This window comes from Homarus americanus, unplaced genomic scaffold, assembly GCF_018991925.1.
Source record: "Homarus americanus isolate GMGI-L3 unplaced genomic scaffold, GMGI_Hamer_2.0 scaffold32871, whole genome shotgun sequence".
In the NCBI taxonomy this organism is placed as follows: domain Eukaryota; kingdom Metazoa; phylum Arthropoda; class Malacostraca; order Decapoda; family Nephropidae; genus Homarus; species Homarus americanus.
In genome coordinates, this window is record NW_024748870.1 from 920,843 (window position 1) to 939,411 (window position 18,569).

The window sequence follows — 18,569 nt, forward strand, 5'->3', positions numbered from 1 at the left end:
TTCAATCGATGCACTGCTAATCAAGCTTGACCCTGCAAGTCTTGTTGAAGATGATGGGATAGAGGAGACCTTGAGGAGAAACAAGGCACAATATCATGAGAGCTGCAGACTTCTGTTCAACAACACAAAGTTAAATAGAGCTCAGGAAAGGCGAACCTCTGCAGTTGCTACAGAGGAGAGCAGCAGTAGCATGATACCACGAATGGTCAGAGACCCCAAAGCAACAGAATGCTTTCAATGTGAGGATGAAGCTTCGGGAGATGATATAAGACATGCAATGACAATGAAACTTAATAAAAGATTGAATGATTGTGCGAAGACACTTGGCGATGGAAAACTCCTTGCCAAACTAAGTGCAGGAGATGTTGTGGCACAAGAACTGAAATATCACCCTCGCTGCCTGGCAGACCTATACAACCGAGAGAGAACACACCGAAATGCTCATAAATTGGATAAAATCATGGCTCACCGATAGAACACAGAGGGTCAGCGTAGATGGTGTTAAATCTGAGTGGAGCCGTGTAACCAGTGGGGTTCCCCAGGGGTCAGTACTAGGCCCACTCTTGTTCATAATCTACATAAACGATCTAGATACTGGGATCAGCAGTGACATAAGCAAGTTTGCGAATGACACCAAAATAGGGCGGCAAATTAATTCAGGGCAGGATGCAAATGCATTACAGGAGGATCTAAATAAACTGCAGGGGTGGTCAGAAAAATGGCAAATGAAATTCAACACCAGCAAGTGTAGCGTACTTAATATTGGAAGAATAAATACTTATAATGTATACAGCCTTAACAACATCAACCTAGAGAAGTCGACTTGTGAAAGAGACCTAGGGGTACTTGTAAGCCCGGACCTACGGCCTAGAAAACAGTGCGTTAATGTTCGAAATAAGGCAAACAGAGTATTGGGTTTTATATCTAGAAGTGTAAGTAACAAGGGTGCAGAGGTCTTATTGCAACTATATCTTGCGCTAGTCAGGCCGCACCTCGATTATGCGGTTCAGTTGTGGTGCCCCTATTATAGAATGGATATAAATTCACTAAAGTCGGTGCAGCGAAGAATGACAAAAATGATTCCGGGACTTAGAAACCTTCCGTACCAGGATAGGTTAAAGAAACTTAACTTGCATTCCCTAGAAAGACAAAGAGTGCAGGGAGATATGATAGAAGTATTAAAGTGGGTGAAAGGAATCAATAAAGGGGATATAGACAAAGTTCTTATAATATCCGAGCAGGATAGGACTCGGAGCAACGGATTCAAGTTGGATAAGTTTAGGTTTAGGAGGAAGATAGGAAGAAACTGGTTCACAAATAGGGTGGTGGACGAGTGGAACAAGCTTAGCAACTTTGTAGTAAGTGCGGGAACTCTGGAAAGTTTCAAAAGGAGGCTAGATAGATTCATGGATGATAGAGACTGGTAGTAACTCTCCACAGGAGCTGCCATGCACAGGCCAACCGGCGTATTGCAGACTCTGTATGATATGGACACGAAGTAGTACCTTAAGCTGTGTATTATTATATTACTCTTATATTACTCCATTAATTATGTAAGTAAAGTATTACAGAACATGTATTAATTCTATGTAATATTCCCATTTATTGTGCACCATATTATGTATATAAATTATCATATTTATACTTTATGTATTCAGCTTGTGAATGCTGGCATCTGTACAGGCCAGTGCACAGTAATACATAGATAGAGAGAGAGTGAAGACAGAGTCCTTGTGGTGCGGACGCGAGCTTCTGGGTCCCCTCTGTATATATATCTCCCGTACGAGAATAGAACCTACTTTTAAGATAACAAGTGTTTGTGTATGCCTTCAGTAGTATAGAACATTTGTGTGTATTCAAGACAAACGTCAGATGGCGCAGTGAATATTTCTCAGTGAGATACAGTGGACCAAGCCTTCCCGCCCAGACTCTGTTAATGGCGTCTCGTCTTCAGCTTCACCGATCTACAGCAAGACTATTACAAGCCCCTAGACTTACAGTGTTGTGAAGTGCTATGCTGTGTACAGTGCTGTGAAGTGAAGTGTTTTGTGAAGTGCTGTGTTGTGTATTTTAATCATAATTGTCAGTGCAAGTTGCTGTCAGATGACTAAGGGAGCGGCCCGACAGCACGTGCTCTCCCGTCTCTGGTCTGAGGGTGACTGAGGAACCAGCGCTCGACTCTGCCCAGCCGCTCCTACGTCTGGCAGCGCGCCAAGCCTCCCCTCCCGCCAAACACACACACACACACGCATTCACCTTATATTAAATTCTTGTGACTTACTGAAGACTTCTGTAATTCTGTGCATAGATTACGAGGGGCTGACCCGGTCTTTTGCACAGATAGAGTACAGAAGCCGTCGGCATGTCTCACAGGGATCAAAATGATACCCTGGACGATGGGGTTACGAGTTTTAGTGTGGGAGACCTCTCCCCACCCACACTCAGGCCCCACGCTCCTCACACTGACAACGCCCAGTCACCCACGGAATCTCCTCGCTCGTCGCGAGCCAGCTCTCCTGCGATGCATGCGTCCACAGATCTCCTTCAACTGATAAAGTGGATGGAAACTTCTCGACGCCAGGACGATATTGCAAGGAGAGAAGAGGAAGAAATTCGGTACAGGAAATCTGAAAAACGGCGCCATGAAAAGGAACAACGACGCAGAGAACTCGAAGACATTCGTAGAAGTGAGGATGATCTTAGAAGAAGAGAGGATCAAGCCAGATTTGAAGTCTTGATTTCTCTGTTAGCTGTACAAGATTCGTCTGCTACTACTAACGTTGATGCGACTAGAGGTACTGGTACCTTATTTCCCAGAGTCGAGTCAACAATCCCTCAAAAGGCTGCAGTACACACGCCTCCCTCTCTGATGTGTGACGCTTCTTATCAGATGTTTCGGGAATGGCGTCGACGTTGGCAAGACTACGCAACAATGGTTGACTTGTCAAGTTTATCACAGCCGAAACAGATGATACAGCTTCGTATGTGCTTGTCCTTAGATACACAACGTACTCTCGAGCACACACTTCAAGTGCCTCCTTCGACAATTCTGACGGTAGAGGCCGTACTCGACAAGTTGCAGGAACAAGTTAAGGGACAGCGCAACGAAGCACTCAGAAGAAGAAAACTCCTCCATTGTAAGCAGTTTGATGGAGAATCTTTTGACACATTTTTTGTAAGGCTCAAAAGGTGTTCAGAGGAAGTTGATGTTTGTCCTGGACATTCTCAAGTCTGTGAAGAGACACAACTCAAGACAATCATTTTAACGGGTGTCCGAGATGAAGAGCTAGTTCAGCGTCTCATTTCCCTCGACCCCACTTCCTCCCTTCAAGATGTTGTTACAAAATGTCGAGCGTACGAGGCCGCCAGGTGTGCTACTTCAGCTTTACGCTCACAACCTGACCAGGTGAGGGCAGTGTCTTCCTACAGAAAGGGTAAGAAGCAGGAAGGTAACCCCACCCCTCACCCTCCAGCTACACCTTCAGCAGCAGCTTTGTGTAACAGCTGCGCGAGACAGCATGATGCCTCCCAGTGCCCAGCTGCTCAAAGCGTGTGCAGAAGTTGCGACCGCCAGGGTCACTGGGCTTACACAGTCAAGTGCCCTGCTAGCAAAGTTCAGTGCAGACTTTGTGGTCGTGTGGGCCATTATGACAAATGTTGTCGTAAGAAGACACATAAAGGACACCACCTAGGATCCATGAAGTCATCCTCAGGTAGTGCTGGCGCGCCCCCTCCTTCTGGCAAGCATCAAGACGCTGTGTCCAGTCGTTCCTGCCGTCGTGTAAATTGTTCCACAGACACGACGCCCCAGCACATTAATGTCGTCATTTCTTACGGTAACTCGTCATCCAGTCTTCAGATGTTACCTGACACCGGTGCTGACGTCTCAGTAATTGGTCCACAACACTTAGCAAGTCTGGGAATACCCCGGAGCAACCTACAGCCCCTTCCTCAAACAACGAAACTGACAGCTGATGGTTCCAAGATGGCTCCAGCTTTGGGATCTTTCTGGGCTACTCTTACCTTTGGTAAGCAGTCTTGCTCAGCCCGGATTGATGTTCATGATGGTATCGCGACTCCGCTTTTATCATATGGCCATTGTCAAGAGTTGGCCATTATTTCCAAGGAATTCCCTAAACCTATTTTAAAGATCACCCATGTCAACAGGTTGAAGGAATTCCCTATCTCTACTAACACGTCCCCTTCTGATGCAAGAGCTTACCTTCTCAAGGAGTTTGCTGACGTGTTGGTTACGAAGAAATCTTTAGGATCCACACCACTCAAGCCGATGGTGGGTCCACCTATGAAGATTCATCTTAAGGATGGTGCTACACCTTTTACCATCCACACCCCTCGTTTGATTCCTCACGCCTACAAGGAGCTAGTTAGACAACAGCTTGACTCCATGGTTGCTCAGGGAATCATCAAGCCGGCCGGAGACGAACCTTCACCTTGGTGCCACCCTCTCGTCCCCGTCGCCAAACCTCGTGGTGGAGTACGGATCACCACCGATCTGTCAAAACTTAACCAGCAAGTTTCCCGTCCAGCCCACCCTTCACCCACACCCTTCGCAGCTGTTCGAAATGTGGACCCGAAGGCGAAGTTTTTTACAACTATGGACGCCTTATGTGGTTATTGGCAGATCGAGTTGGCCGAAGAAGACCAACATTTGACCACATTCATCACACCATATGGAAGATATCAGTATTGCAGAGGCCCCATGGGATTTGCCGCTACGGGCGATGCATTCTGTCAACGTGGTGACGCGGCCCTTCAAGGAGTCACGAATTGTGTCAAGGTGGTTGATGATATCTTACTCCATGACGAAGACTACTGTGCCCACCTCTCCCGATATACGAAGTTCTCACCAGATGTCGAAAGTACGGGATTACCCTCAACGCTGACAAGTTTGTAGTCGCCGCTCCATCAGTGAACTTCTGTGGGTACACTCTCTCAGCATCAGGCATCGCAGCTGACCCGGAGAAAGTAAGTGGAATCAGGGATTTTCCAACCCCTGCCAACCTGACAGACCTCCGTTCTTTTTTGGGTCTGGTCAATCAGCTGGCTGAATTTACATCTGACATCTCCGCCGCAGCCCAGCCGTTACGCCCTCTGCTGAGCCCCAGGAGGACATTCCTGTGGACCCCAGATCATCAAGAGGCCTTCCAGCGAGTCAAGCAGGCCCTCTTGAGTCCACCTGTCCTCGCCTGTTATGACCCAGCCCTACCCACCGTCCTCCAGACTGACGCCTCCAGACTCTACGGCGTTGGTTACGCCCTTCTGCAGGACCATGGCGGTGGACAACTCCACTTAATTCAGTGTGGATCCCGGTTCCTGACCGACGCTGAGACCCGATATGTCACGATTGAGCTGGAAATGTTGGCTGTTGTCTGGGCGATGGCGAAGTGCCGCTTCTACCTGATAGGACTTCAGCACTTCACCCTCTTCACGGATCATCGCCCTCTTATACCTATAATCAATCACTACTCTTTGGATGCAGTAGAAAATCCTCGCTTTCAACGTCTGAAAGAGAAGCTCTCGCCTTATCTCTTCACGGCTGTGTGGCGTGCGGGTAAGCTGTTGTGCATCCCGGATGCCCTGTCCCGCGCCCCTGTCAGTCGCCCCACCCCAGAGGACGAGATGTTGTGTTCTACAGCTGCTGCATCCCTCAAGTCAGTAGTTTCATTGAAGGCCGTCTTCACATCAGAAGAGTCTACAGCACCGGATGCAGACAAGACCCTTGAAGATCTCCGCACCGCAGCCCGGGCCGACCCTTCCTACATCCGGCTCGTCGACTGTGTGTCTCAGGGATTTCCATCTAACCGATACGACCTTCATGAATCGCTACTCCCGTACTGGAAAATACGCGAGGACCTCTATTGTGACGGAGACCTCGTCTTGTATGGTCCACGAGTAGTTATTCCTGCTGCCCTACGCCGCCGTACCTTGACCCGCCTTCACGACAGCCATCGAGGAGTGGAGGCCACCAAGCGACGGGCGAAGCAGACTGTATTTTGGCCCGGAATCGACGCGGACATTGCAAGTACCGTCCGTGCCTGTGAACCGTGCCAGATTCTGCAACCTAGCCAGCAACAGGAACCTTTAATGTGCGACGACAACCCTTCAAGACCCTTCGAGTCTGTGTCGGCCGATTTCTTTGCAGTTGCAGGGAAGTCCTTCCTCGTCATTGCCGACCGACTGTCTGGATGGCCTGTTGTCGTCCCCTGTGGTAGTGATACAACGGCTACTGCTACCATCCGGAATTTCAGGCATTACTTCAGAGAAGTTGGTGTTCCCCTCCGTCTCAGGACTGATGGAGGACCCCAGTTCACCAGCCACGAGTTCCGGGACTTCATGGACCGTTGGGGAGTCCGTCATGTCGTGACCTCGCCCCACTACCCCCAGGCGAATGGACATGCTGAAGCCGCAGTTAAGACTGTGAAACACCTGATCCTTAAGGTGTCACCCTCAGGAAATATCGACTGCGAGGACTTCGATCGAGGTTTGTTGGAGTTACGCAACACCCCGAACTTCACCGGACGCTCCCCAGCCCAGGTTCTTTTCGGACATCATCTCAGGTCTTGTGTTCCTGCCCACCCGAAGTCTTTTTCTCAAGAGTGGCAGGCCAAGACTGAGGAATGTGACCGCCGTGCAGCAGAACGAGCCGCAGATGTCGCTGCTCGGTACGATTGTCATGCCCGCCCCCTTCCCAGGTTGAGTATCGGCCAGCAGATCAGGATTCAAGATCCGGTATCTCACCGCTGGGACAAGGTTGGGGTTGTTATGGGTATTGGCCGGTCCAGGGACTACCAAGTGCGTCTTCCTAGTGGTAGAGTATGGTGGAGGAACTGTCGTTTCCTCCGACCTGTGGAGCTGCCTAGTGTTGACCCTTCCCCAGTTGAGTCCCCTAATGTTGATGTCTCTAAAGTAAATCCATCCCCACCTTGTGTTTCTGCCCCAGTACTCCGCAGGTCTGAGCGACTCAGAAACAAAAGGTTTGCTCAAGATGAAACTATGAGCGTATAGGGGGGAGGGAGGTGTATGATATGGACACGAAGTAGTACCTTAAGCTGTGTATTATTATATTACTCTTATATTACTCCATTAATTATGTATAGTAAAGTATTACAGAACATGTATTAATTCTATGTAATATTCCCATTTATTGTGCACCATATTATGTATATAAATTATCATATTTATACTTTATGTATTCAGCTTGTGAATGCTGGCATCTGTACAGGCCAGCGCGCAGTAATACATAGATAGAGAGAGAGTGAAGACAGAGTCCTTGTGGTGCGGACGCGAGCTTCTGGGTCCCCTCTGTATATATATCTCCCCTACGAGAATAGAACCTACTTTTAAGATAACAAGTGTTTGTTTATACCTTCAGTAGTATAGAACATTTGTGGGTATTCAAGACAAACGTCAGAGACTCCTTATGTTCTTATGTTCTTATGAGCAAGAAGAAGCACAAGAATTTCATCCGAACAAGGACTGGTCACTTACATCACTGGGCTGAAAGCTTCTAGGGAAGGTACTGAACCACCCATTTTCAAACTTGCTGACCTGGTCACATTCTACAGACAGAGACTTGAGGAGCTGGGTGTTGGATCGCCTGATGTTCATGCTACTCGACTGAAGGACCAGCTGCTTTTTCACATCCCCCAGCTGCAAACTCATCACCAAGGAAGAGATATCCTACTGGCCTTTGAGAAGGATGTTGGCTCAATCCTGGCACAAGCAAGCAAATATGGTGACGATATCCATCTGGCCAAGGCCGCTGGGATGATATGACGGGACATGCTTCAGCACAAGTCACACTTCAGCAATACATTTCATGGAGGATGCATTGAGCAGAGACCATATGACTCCATTCCACCAACCCTGGTAAATTAAAAAGATGCTGGTGTTTTATCCCAGCAGTGGGCAGACCAGCATTTTAGCTTAAGGTCCGTGTAGGTAATATTCCTACAAATCTTAAAAAAAAAACTATATTAATTCTCGGGACGCACTTGAATCCACTCCATACTTCCAGCTTACTCCATCTACTTTCCTCAATGTGTCAACCTGTGATGGTTGCTCTCCGGCGCAACTCCAGTCACATCACGGCCCAGTTAACTTATTCTAAGTCACCTACGTGTATTTCTCTTAGGTCTAAGGACGTACCAGCCTTAAATACGACTTAGTGTAACAATTGTGTGTCCTACCTGTGTACTTTTCTAGTGATTCTTTATACTAAGACACGACACTTTCCTGGCGAGTGATTTTTCTAAGTGCTACGCGCACTGCTCCAATTGAAGACAATCTCAGTTTTTATCTATTTTCTCATTTTTACAGTGATTCCTTTAACATTGTATAACTTTTCTTATTTGTGTGTATTTATGTAAATCTTAATATTACGTATAGTTATAATGAACAAGTGATCGTGGGCCCTTCATGCCAAAGGGCAAGTCCGGTGGTGCAGTTTACCAAGGCAAGAAAGTTCGAACGCTCGTGCTTGGCTAGCGCGCAACCACCATCCAGCGTACAGCGACATCGTTTTCCAAATGGTCGTGGTTGTTATAATCATGGTCGTGGTTGTTATAATCATGGTCGTGGTTGTTATAATCATGGTCGTGGTTGTTGTAATCATGGTCGTGGTTGTTATAATCATAGTCGTGGTTATGATCATAGTCGTGGTTGTTATAATCATTGTCGTGGTTGTTATAATCATGGTCGTGAATGTTATAATCATGGTCGTGGTTGTTATAATCATATTCGTGGTTGTTATAATCATAGTCGTGGTTATCATCATAGTCGTGTATGTTATAATCATGGTCGTGAGTGTTATAATCATGGTCGTGAATGTTATAATCATGGTCGTGGTTGTTATAATCATATTCGTGGTTGTTATAATCATAGTCGTGGTTATCATCATAGTCGTGTATGTTATAATCATGGTCGTGAGTGTTATAATCATGGTCGTGGTTGTTATGTTCTTGGTCGTGGTTGTTAGAATCATGGTCGTGGTTGTTATAATTTGGGTCTTGGTTGTTTAATCATGGTCGTGGTTGTTATGTTCATGGTCGTGGTTGTTATAATCATAGTCGTGGTTGTTATGTTCATGGTCTTGGTTGTTATAATCATGGTTGTGGTTGTTATAATCATGGTTGTGGTTGTTATAATCATGGTTATGGTTGTTATAATCATGGTCGTGGTTGTTATATTCATGGTCGGGGTTGTTATAATCATAGTCGTGGTTGTTATAATCATGGTCGTGGTTGTTATAATCATTGACTTGGTTGTTATAATCATGGTCGTGGTTGTTATAATCATAGTCGTGGTTGTTATAATCATGGTCTTGGTTGTTATAAGCATAGTCGTGAGTATTATAATCATATTCGTTGTTGTTATAATCATATTCGTTGTTGTTATAATCATGGTCGTGGTTGTTATAATCATGGCCGTGGTTGTTATAATCATGGTCGTGGTTGTTATAATCATGGTTGTGGTTGTTATAATCATGGTCGTGGTTGTTATAATCATGGTTGTGGTTGTTATAATCATGGTCGTCGTTGTTATATTCATGGTCGTGGTTGTTATAATCATAGTCGTGGATGTTATAATCATGGTCGTGGATGTTATAATCATGGTCGTGGTAGTTTTAATCATGGTCGTGGTTGTTATAATCATGGTCGTGGTTGTTATAATCATGGTCGTGGATGTTATAATCATGGTCGTGGTAGTTTTAATCATGGTCGTGGTTGTTATAATCATGGTCGTGGTCGTGATACTTACAGTATCTAATATACTATAAGATGGAATAAAATAAAGGTTAGAATATTTAGTTAAAGAAATATTCGCCATAAGGAGAGGTTAAAATCATAAATAAAATTATGTATCACAGATGATCATTCCGAGATAAATTATATTATGAAGAGAAGTGACCTTGATTCTGGTTGGATTAGTCACCAACTGCTTAAGTCATCACCTGTGTTAAGTCATCATAGTCATCATGTGAACCAGTCAGTCAGCTGTCTGTCTGTCCTGCTAGTTGCCATATTGTCTATTTGTGCATGTATGAATCTGTCTATATTTGTCAACCTCCTGTCTGTTTCACTGTCTGTATTCACCCTGTGTCTATTGTAGTCATCTTCTCCATACATTCCTGTTATTATCTTTTTATCTCTTCTCCTTTTCCACCCACATGAATAAGTATACACTGTAGCACTGTAGCTGTAAGGTCGTCTGGTAACGTTGAAACTGTGCATCCAGACGCATGATGAAACTCAGCTCCCCCCCCACCTGTTATCTCTAACTATTTTTTGTTTCCCTTCTTTATTCTTCTATTTACTCGTGTTCCTTCCTTTACTAAGGCAAACAACATTAAAAAAAGTAGATTAAGAAAAAAAGTGGGGGGAGGAGGAGGGAGCCATACGATAACTGCAATCAACTGCAATCGTGGGCTGACAGCGTCCAGCGAATGAGGGTGCGCGAAGTCCTTACACTTGCATCGTTTTCCAGCGTAAATAAAATGGTTACGTAATGGCTTCCTAAAGAAACCATCGATATGGGACCAATGTTTGTTCCACTGTACGAATTTTTTGCGATTTTTCCACCAAGTTTGATGAAAAACGATTGTGCCGTTTCGGCTGCCCAGAGCAGATACACACACACACACACACACGCACACACACACACACACACCTAGTCCTATAGTATATCAGATTCTACCCCGCGACACTGTGTACAGTACTCTCATTAGGTATTCGTCTCAAATATATTTGTTTCTTTTCAGTGTATTTTGTTGATATACTCACGGATCACAGCCTCTCCTGTATGCTGACCCACACGGCCATCATCCTGCTGGTCCGCCGCGCCCTGGCTGGTGGGATATGTACTTCTACTCGACGGTTGGATGGACATGTTGTTGTCATCACTGGCTGTAATATTGGCATTGGGCTTGAAACTGCACGTGACCTGAGCAACAGAGGTAGGATTTAAGTCATATTCAAATGCAAATGTTTTTTAAATATATTCATAGGCGAAGCTTTTCAAAAAGTAATTTTATGTAATATCAGGTAACATTAAAACACACGCTTTTTCCCTTAGAAAGGGCAGTGGATCCAATCATTTCAATATGAAATAGAAAACAATTGAGCATCGGTGGAGAAAGCAATCCAATCGACAGGATTCCATGACAAGTTCGACGTATTGTAATAGACACAGTGTACTTATATACAATTAATATAGTACTTTAGCACCTATTGATTCCTACCACAGAAACTTTATTGTCATTAATGTCTTAAATATATATTACGACATATATTTCTTTGCCTTTATTCTATGTAAAATCACGTTTATTGATGTGTCGTCTTACATAAAACTTCGTACATTTACATTCATTAATATTCATTTAAGCTTAGCACCAACGATGGGAACTCGAGTCTGCTGCTCGAATTTGAGTCCGGCTTTGGACTCGGATGTATTGCGGCATGACACGAGATTTGTCTCTTCTTTACTTGCAACTTGAATTTACTTGCGACTTGGTTGAAAAAACTCGAGAATTTTTTCCCCTCATACAAACTGTTATGTAAATATGAAAGTAAGCTAATTTTAAGAGAGGGGAAGCAGCATCAACTTTCAAAATAACTCTTTCAAAGTGCTATTAAACTCAAATTCGTCTACAAGCACACCCGAAACATTAAAAAAAATATTCTTTTATCGGCTTGCATTCAATGTCATTTCGATTATTTTTGTTCATTATGGTATATAGTAGTAGCCATACAAAGTAATTGAAGGGTAAGATGCAGGTTATGCAAAACACCACCATTCCCTCAACCATACCATCCATCTTTCAGTCACATCACCCTTCCCTCAACCATACCATCCATCTCTTAGTCACACCACCCATGCCGTAGTCACACCACCCATCCATCAGTCACACCCTCAGTATCTTAGTCACACCACCCGTCCCTCAGTCACACCACCCTTCCCTCAACCATACCATCCATCTCTTATTCACACCACCCATGCCGTAGTCACACCACCCATCCTTCAGTCACACCCTCAGTATCTTAGTCACACCACTCGTCCCTCAGTCACACCACCTTTCCCTCAACCATACCATCCATCTCTTAGTCACACCACCCATGCCGTAGTCACACCACCCATGCTTTAGTCACACCACCCATCCCTCAGTCACACACTCAGTAGCTTAGTCACACCACCCATCCCTCAGTCACACCAACGATGTTTTGGTCACACCCTTCATGCATCAGTCACACCCTCAGTACCTTAGTCACCTCACCCATGCTTTAGTCACACCAACCAGCCCTTAGTCACACCCTCAGTACCTTGGTCACACCACCCATCCCTCAGTCACACCAACCATGTTTTGGTCACACCCACCATGCATCAGTCACACACTCAGTAGCTCAGTCACACCACCCATCCCTCAGTCACACCAACCATTCTTCAGTCACACCCTCAGTACCTTAGTCACACCAACCATCCCTCAGCCACACCAACCATTCTTCAGTCACACCCTCAGTATCTTAGTCACACCACCCATACCTCAACCATACCGTCCATCTCTTAGTCACACCTGCACCAATGCCTTAGTCACACCACCCATCCCTCAGTAACACCACCCTTCCCTCAACCATACCATCCATCTCTTAGTCACACCACCCATGCCGTAGTCATACCACCCATCCTTCGGTCACTCCCTCAGTATCTAAGTCACACCACCCATGCCGTAGTCACACCACCCATGCATCAGTCACACCGCCCATGCCGTAGTCACACCACCCATGCCGTACTCACACCACCCATGCATCAGTCACACCCTCTATATCTTAGTCACACCACCCATCCCTCAAACATACCATCCATCTCTTAGTCACACCACCCATGCCGTATTCACACCACCAATGCATCAGTCACACCCTCAGTATCTTAGTCACACCACCCATCCCTCAGTCACACCAACCATCCCTCAGTCACACCAACCATCCCTTAGTCACACCACCCACCCTTCAGTCACACCACCCACCCACTTACACCACCCACCCCTCAGTCACACCAACCATCCCTCAGTCACACCAACCATCCCTCAGTCACACCAACCATCCTCCCACTCAGTCACACAAACCATCCCCAGTCACACCAACCATCCCTCAGTCACACCACCCATGCATCAGTCACACCAACCATCTCGCAGTCACACCACCCATCCCTCAGTCACACCACGCTTGCCGTGGTCATACCAGCCATACTTCAGTCACACCCTCAATATCTTAGTCACACCACCCATCCCCCAGTCACACCACCCATCCCTCAGTCACACCAACCATCCCTCAGTCACACCACCCATGCATCAGTCACACCCCCAATACATTAGCTACATCACCCATGCATAAGTCACACCCTCAGTACCTTAGTCACACCACTCACGCATCAGCCACACCCTCAGTACTTTAGTCACACCGCCCATGTGTTAGTCACACCCTCAGTACCTTAGTGACAGCACTCATGCATCCGACACACCTTCAGTACCATAGTCACGCCACACATGCATCAGTCACACCCTCAGTACCCTAGTCACACACCCATGCCGTAGTCACGCCAACCATGCATCAGTCACACCCTCAGTACCTTAGTCACACCAGCCATGCCGTAGTCACGCCAATCCTGCATCAGTCACACCCTCAGTACCTTAGTCACACCACCCACCCCTCAGTCACACCAAAAATCCCTTAGTCAAACCAACCATCCCTCAGTCACACCCTCAATACCATAGCCACACCACCCATCCCTCAGCCATACCAACCATCCCTCAGTCACACCAACCATGCATCAATCACACCAACCATCCCTCAGTCACACCAACCATCCTTCAGTCACACCAACAATCCCTCAGTCACACCCTCGGTAGCTTAGACACACCACCCCATCCCTCAGTCATACCAAATCCATCCTCAGTCACAACCATGCATCAGTACACCAACCATCCCTCAGTCCCACCAACCATGTTTCAACACACCTGCACCTTAGTCACACCACCAACCTTGTGTGACACCCTCCATCCCTCAGTCACACCAACCATCCCTCAGAAACACCACCCACCCCTTAGCCAACCACCAAAACACCAACCATCCCTCAGTCACACCAACCATCCTCAGTCACACCCACCATCCCCCAGTCACACCAACCATCCCTCAGTCACACCACCCATGCATCAGTCACACCAACCATCCCTCAGTGCACAACCATCCCTCAGTCACACCTCAGTAGCTTAGACACACCACCGATCCTCAGTCATGCCAACCATCCCTCAGTCACACCAACCATGCATGTCACCAACAATCCCTCAGTCACACCAACAATCCTCTGTCACACCCTCGGTGCTTATTCACACCACCCATCCCTCAGTCATACCAAACCATCCTCAGTCACAACAATCATCACACCAACCATCTCACACCAACCATCCCTCAGTCCCACCAACCATCCTCAGAAACACCAACCATCCCTCAGTCCCACCAACAATCGTTTAGTCACACAAACCATCTCTTAGTCACACCACCCATCCCTCAGTCACACCAACCATCTCTCAGTCCCACCAACCATCCTTAGTCACACCACCCACCCCTCAGTCACACCACCCACCCCTCAGTCCACCCCAGTCACACCCACCCCCAGTCACACCAACCATCCCCCAGTCCACCAACTACTCGCTCAGTCACACCACCCATGGATCAGTCACACCAAATCTCAGTCACACCAACCATCCCTCAGTCACACCAACCATCCCCCAGTCACGCCAACCATCGCTCAGTCACACCACCCATGGATCAGTCACAACCATCCCTCAGTCACACCAACCATCCCCAGTCACACCAACCATCGCTCAGTCACACCACCCATGGATCAGATCCATCCCCAGTCACACCAACCATCGCTCAGTCACACCACCCATGGATCAGTCACACCGACCATCTCTCAGTCACACCACCCATCCGTCAGTCACACCCCCATCCCTCAGTACCCAAAAATCCTTAGTCACACCAACCATCCCTCCAGTCACACCCTCAATGCCTTAGCCATGCCACCCATCCTCAGCTATACCAATCCATCCCTCAGTCACACCAACCATGCATCAGTCACACCAACCATCCTCAGTCACACCAACCATCCCTCAGTCACACCAACAATCCCTCAGTCACATCCTCAGTAGACACCACCCCCCAGTCATGCCAACCATCCCTCAGTCACACCAACCATGCATCTGTCACACCAACCATCCCTCAGTCACACCAACCATGTTTCAATCACACACTCAGTACCTTTGTCACACCACCAATCCTTTTGTGACACCCTCCATCCCCTCAGTCACACCAACCATCCCTAAACACCAACCATCCTCAGTCTCACACACCACCATCCCTCAGAAACACCAACCATCCCTCAGTCCCACCAACAATCGTTTAGTCACCACCCATCCCTCAGTCACACCAACCATCTCTCAGTCACACCAACCATCCCTTAGCCACACCACCCACCCCTCAGTCACCCCAACCATCCCTCAGTCACACCACCCATCCCTCAGTCACACCAAAAATCCCTTAGTCACACCAACCATCCCTCAGTCACAACCTCAATACCTTAGCCACACCACCCATCCCTCAGCCATACCAACCATCCCTCAGTCACACCAACCATCCCTCAGCCATACCAACCATCCCTCAGTCACACCAACCATTGATCAGTCACACCAACCATCCCTCAGTCAGACCAACCGTCCCTCAGTCACACCAACAATCCCTCAGTCACACCCTCGGTAGCTTAGACACACCACCCATCCCTCAGTCATACCAACCATCCCTCAGTCACAACAACCATGCATCAGTCACACCAACCATTCCTCAGACCCACCAACAATCCTTTAGTCACACCAACCATCTCTTAGTCACACCACCCATCCCTTTGTCACACCAACAGTCCCTCAGTCACACCAACCATCCCTCAGTCACACCAACCATTCCCCAGTCACACCAACTATTTCTCAGTCACACCACCCATGGATCAGGCACACCAACCATCTTTCAGTCACACCACCCATCCCTCAGTCACACAACCCATGCCGTAGTCATACCAGCCATCCTTCAGTCACACTCTCAGTATCTTAGTCACACCACCCATCCCTCGGTCACACCACCCATCCTTCAGTCACACCAACCATCCCTTACTCACACCACCCATTCATGAGTCACACCCCCCAGTACCTTTGTCACATCCCCCATGCATAAGTCACACCCTCAGTAACTTAGTCACACCATTCATGCATCAGCCACACCCTCAGTACCTTAGTCACGCCACACATGCATCAGTCACACCCTTAGTACCTTAGTCACGCCACACATGCATCAGTCACACACTCAGTACCCTAGTCACACACCCATGCCGTAGTCACGCCAACCATGCATCAGTCACACCCTCAGTACCTTAGTCACACCACCCATGCCGTAGTCACGCCAACCATGCATCAGTCACACCCTCAGTATATTAGTCACACCACCCATGCTTTAGTCACACCAACCATGCATCAGTCACACCGTCAGTGCCTTTGTCACACCACCCATCACCCAGTACACACACTCCCAGCACCTTAGTCACACCATACCAAATCCATCCTCAGCCACACCACCCATGATCAGCTCTACACCACACATCCCTCAGTCACACCAACCATCCCTCAGTCACACCAACAATCCCTCAGTCACACCCTCGGTAGCTTACACACACCACCCATCCCTCAGTCATACCAACCATCCCTCAGTCACATCAACCATGCATCTGTCACACCAACCATCCCTCAGTCACACCAACAATCCCTCAGTCACACCCTCTGTAGCTTAGACACACCATCCATCCCTCAGTCATACCAACCATCCCTCAGTCACAACAACCATGTATCAGTCACACCAACCATCCCTCAGTCACACCCTCTATAGCTTAGACACATCATCCATCCCTCAGTCATACCAACCATCCCTCAGTCACACCAACCATGTTTCAATCACACACTCAGTACCTTAGTCACACCACCAATCCTTTTGTGACACCCTCCATCCCTCAGTCACACCAACCATCCCTCAGAAACACCAACCATCCCTCAGAAACACCAACCATCCCCCAGTCACACCAAATCATCCCTCAGAAACACCAACCATCCCTCAATCCCACCAACAATCGTTTAGTCACACCAACCATCTCTTAGTCACACCACCCATCCCCAGTCAGTGCCAACCATCCTCAGTCACACCAACCATCCTCAGTCACACCAACCATCCTCAGTCACACCAACCATCCCCCAGCTCACACCAACCATCCTCAGTCACACCAACCATCCCCAGTCACACCACCCATGCTGCATCACGCCAACCATCCTCAGTCACACCACCGACCCCTCAGTCACACCAACCATCCCCCAGTCACACCAACCATCCCTCAGTCACACCAACCATCCCCCAGTCACACCACCCATGCCGTAATCACGCCAACCATCCCTCAGTCACACACTCAGTACCTTAGTCACACCACCCATCTCTCAGTGACACCAACCATCCCTCAGTCACACCCTTAGTACCTTAGTCACACCAGGCATGCCTTAGTCACACCACCCATCCCTCCGTCACACCACCCATGCTTTAGACACACCAACCATCCTTCAGTCACACCCTCAGTATCTTAGTCATACTACCCACCCCTCAGTCACACCAGCCATCCCTTAGTCACACCAACCATTCCTCATTCACACCCTCAGTACCTTAGTCACACCAGCCATCTCTCAGTGACACCTACCATTCCTCAGTCACACCCTTAGTACCTTAGTCACACCGCCCATGCTTTAGTCACACCAAGCATGCCTTTGTCTCACCAACCATGTCTTAGTCACACCACCCATCTCTCTGTCACACACCCTCAGTACCTTATTCACACCTCCCATGCCGTAGTCACGCCAACCATGCATCAGTCACACCCTCAGTACCTTAGTCACACCACCCATGCTTTAGTCACACAATCCATCCCTCAGTCACACCAAAAATCCCTAAGTCACACCAACCATCCCTCAGTCACACCAACCATGCATCAGTCAATGCAACAATCCCTCAGTCACAGCAACCATCCCGCAGTCACACCAACCATCCCTCAGTCACACCCTCGGTATCTTAGACACGCCACCCATCCCTCAGTCATACCAACCATCCCTCAGTCACACCAACCATCCCTCTGTCACACCAACCATCCGTCATTCACACCAACCATCCCTCAGTCACACCAACCATGTTTCAATCACACATTCCGTACCTTAGTCACACCACCAATCCTTTAGTGACACCCACCATTCCTCACTCACACCAACCATCCCTCAGTCACACCCTCGGTATCTTAGACACGCCACCCATCCCTCAGTCACACCAACCATCCCTCAGTCACACCAACCATCCCTCAGTCACACCAACCATCCCTCAGTCACACCAACCATCCCTCAGTCACACCCAACCATCCTCATTCACCAA

At 47.8% G+C, this 18,569-nt stretch overlaps 1 protein-coding gene across 2 annotated transcripts in view; it reads left to right on the plus strand.

Annotated features, from left to right (window-relative positions):
• The window catches only part of LOC121853212 (retinol dehydrogenase 12-like), a 111,932-nt gene that overhangs the window by 28,806 nt on the left and 64,557 nt on the right, over positions 1-18,569 (plus strand). For both annotated transcript variants that reach the window (XR_006086276.1, XM_042347204.1), the window contains exon 2: positions 10,781-10,975. Coding sequence is in view for 1 of the 2 variants with exons in the window: in XM_042347204.1 (XP_042203138.1) it covers positions 10,781-10,975 (195 nt within the window). In the remaining variant the exon portion in view is untranslated. The remainder of the gene's footprint in view (positions 1-10,780; positions 10,976-18,569) is intronic.